The 2,386-nt window shown below is 48.2% G+C and overlaps 1 protein-coding gene across 1 annotated transcript; it reads left to right on the top strand.

The window, feature by feature from the left end:
• Window positions 1–702: 702 nt before the first annotated feature.
• On the top strand, window positions 703–1,704 carry LOC125124403 (olfactory receptor 10V1-like). Its single transcript, XM_047774517.1, has one exon. It carries the CDS (start codon window positions 703–705, stop codon window positions 1,702–1,704), a length of 1,002 nt encoding a protein of 333 aa, XP_047630473.1.
• Window positions 1,705–2,386: the final 682 nt, after the last annotated feature.

Raw genomic sequence — 2,386 nt, 5'->3', positions numbered from 1 at the left:
TTTAAGTGGTTCTTGGGTGATTGGACAATCATAGTAATGAATAGCCATGAGACTGGTCAGGAAGATTTTCTTTTTTAAGAAAAAAAGAGGAATGGAATTACCCTTGTGGGGCAGCGGAAACCAATCCGACTAGGAACCATGAGGTTGCGGGTTCAACCCCTGGCCTCGATCAGTTGGTTAAGGATCCCGAGATGCCATGAGCTGTGGTGTAGGTCACAGACGTGGCTCGGATCTGATGTTCCTGTGGCCGTGGCATAGGCTGGTGGCAATAGCTCTGCTTCAACCCCTAGCCTGGGAACCTCCATATGCTGCAGGTGTGGCCCTCGAAAAGACACACACACACACACAGAGAAAAGTAAAGAAAAAAAGAGGAATGGAGATCAAAGAAAAAATGAAATTGGGAAGAAACCCATTTGAGAACCTATTGCACTGGCCAGCATGGAGGTTGATCCTTTCAGACGCCACCTCTCCGAGGTGGGTGTCACACCCTTCTCACGTTTCAAAGGAGAGAGCTGATGTCCTTAACTTCTCCAGGGTCAGCAGCAGAAGAGGCAGGTTCATCTTAAGTGAATTCCAAAGGCAGCAATGAGGGTAAGGACTCAGTGATGGTGGACAGTGTTTCTAACACAGCTGGACCTGCGCCAGGTTCAGGGACACAGGAGGGTCATCTTGCCCATGACTTCCTTCCTCGTACCAGGGCTCATGGAAGAGCAAAACCAAACGGGAGCAGTACACTTCCACTTCCACCCCTTCTCAACCAACCCGGCAGTGGCTTCCCTCATCTTCGTGGCTTTCTTGCTGCTGTACCTGGGAAGTCTCATTGGAAATATCACCATTGGCCTCATAGTCTGGCAAGACCACTCCCTCCATTCCCCAATGTACTTCTTCCTTTTTGCACTGGCCATACTGGAGCTTGGCTACTCCACCAATATAGCTCCCCTGACTCTGGCTGGCATCCTTTCCATGGGGAGGATGCTTATCTCTCTCCCTGGCTGTGGGGCCCAGATGTTCTTCTTCATCCTTCTTGGGGGATCGGACTGTGTCTTGCTTGCTGCCATGGCCTATGACAGGTATGTGGCCATCTGTCATCCATTGCATTACAACCTCATCATGAGTTGGCAGCTCTGTGGGCATATGACTTTAGGTTCTTTAGGGTTGGGATTCCTGTTGGCACTGCCCTTGACTGTTCTGATCTGCCACCTCCCATTCTGTGGCCACAATGAAATCTACCACTTCTTCTGTGATATGCCTGCTGTTATGCGCCTGGCCTGTGCGGACACCCGCGTGCACGAGGCAGCTCTCTATGCCATCAGTGCGGCGGCCGTGGCCATCCCCTTCCTCCTCATCTGCCTCTCCTATGGCTGCATCATGACCACTATCTCGAGGATGGATTCAGCCCAGGGAAAGTGCCGGGCCTTCTCCACCTGTTCCTCCCACCTCATGGTGGTTCTCCTGCAGTATGGGTGTTGCACCCTTATCTACCTTCGCCCCAGCTCCAGCTACTCCCCAGAAGAGGGCCGGGCATTGTCTGTTGTCTATACCTTTTTCTCGCCAGTGCTGAACCCCTTGATCTATACCATCAGGAATCAAGAGGTGACTCATGCAGCGAGGAGACTTATTGCAAGAATGTGCTGGTTCAGGGAGCCAGAAACATTCCTTCTTAGAAAAAATATCCCCTCGATCAGAAGTAGGGACAGGAGCTGAAGGACAGGAAGCTCAAAAGGAAAAAGGAGGGAGTGGAGAGATGACTGACCCAGGACTGTCTTGCCTGTGAAATGCTAATCAGTTCTCATTCATCCATTATTTACTAGCTTCCAATGATGAAACTCTGGTTTGGTCTCTGGCTACATAAGCAGCCTCCTCTCTCATCTTAGTGCTTAGAATAAGGACTAGCACAGGAGTGTCAGTGAAGAAAGGAATGAATGAAGGGATGGTTAAGATGATGACAGCAGTTGACATAGTAGATGCCATCCTGTTACCTGTTTTAAGGGCCTGTATCCCTGAGGGCACGCAGACCCAACAGAGTTACGTATGCAGATGGCCAGGTAACAACATTAAGAAGTACAGGGGCATACAGAATTTGGAATAGTGCTAGGCTGGAGATTCAATCAATATTTTATTGCTAACAATGGTATTTATTGAAATTAATAAGTTATATCTCTATTTTTAATTTATTCTATTCCCAATATCCTTCCACAAAAGATGCGAAGTTGCTGAAAAATACATTGAATACAAAAGTTAAAAACACAAAAGAGTCTCAAAGATTTTGAAATCAAGTTTATGGTTACCAAAGGGGAGAAGTGGGGGTGGCGAGGGGTAAATTAGAGGGTTGGGGCTGATGTCTACACACTACTATATATAAAACAGAGAGGTAACAACGACCTAC

The sequence above is a fragment of the Phacochoerus africanus genome, chromosome 4 (assembly GCF_016906955.1).
Source record: "Phacochoerus africanus isolate WHEZ1 chromosome 4, ROS_Pafr_v1, whole genome shotgun sequence".
In the NCBI taxonomy this organism is placed as follows: Eukaryota; Metazoa; Chordata; class Mammalia; order Artiodactyla; family Suidae; genus Phacochoerus; species Phacochoerus africanus.
Note: the sequence above shows the minus strand (reverse complement) of the source record. Positions and strands in the feature narration are given on the sequence as shown.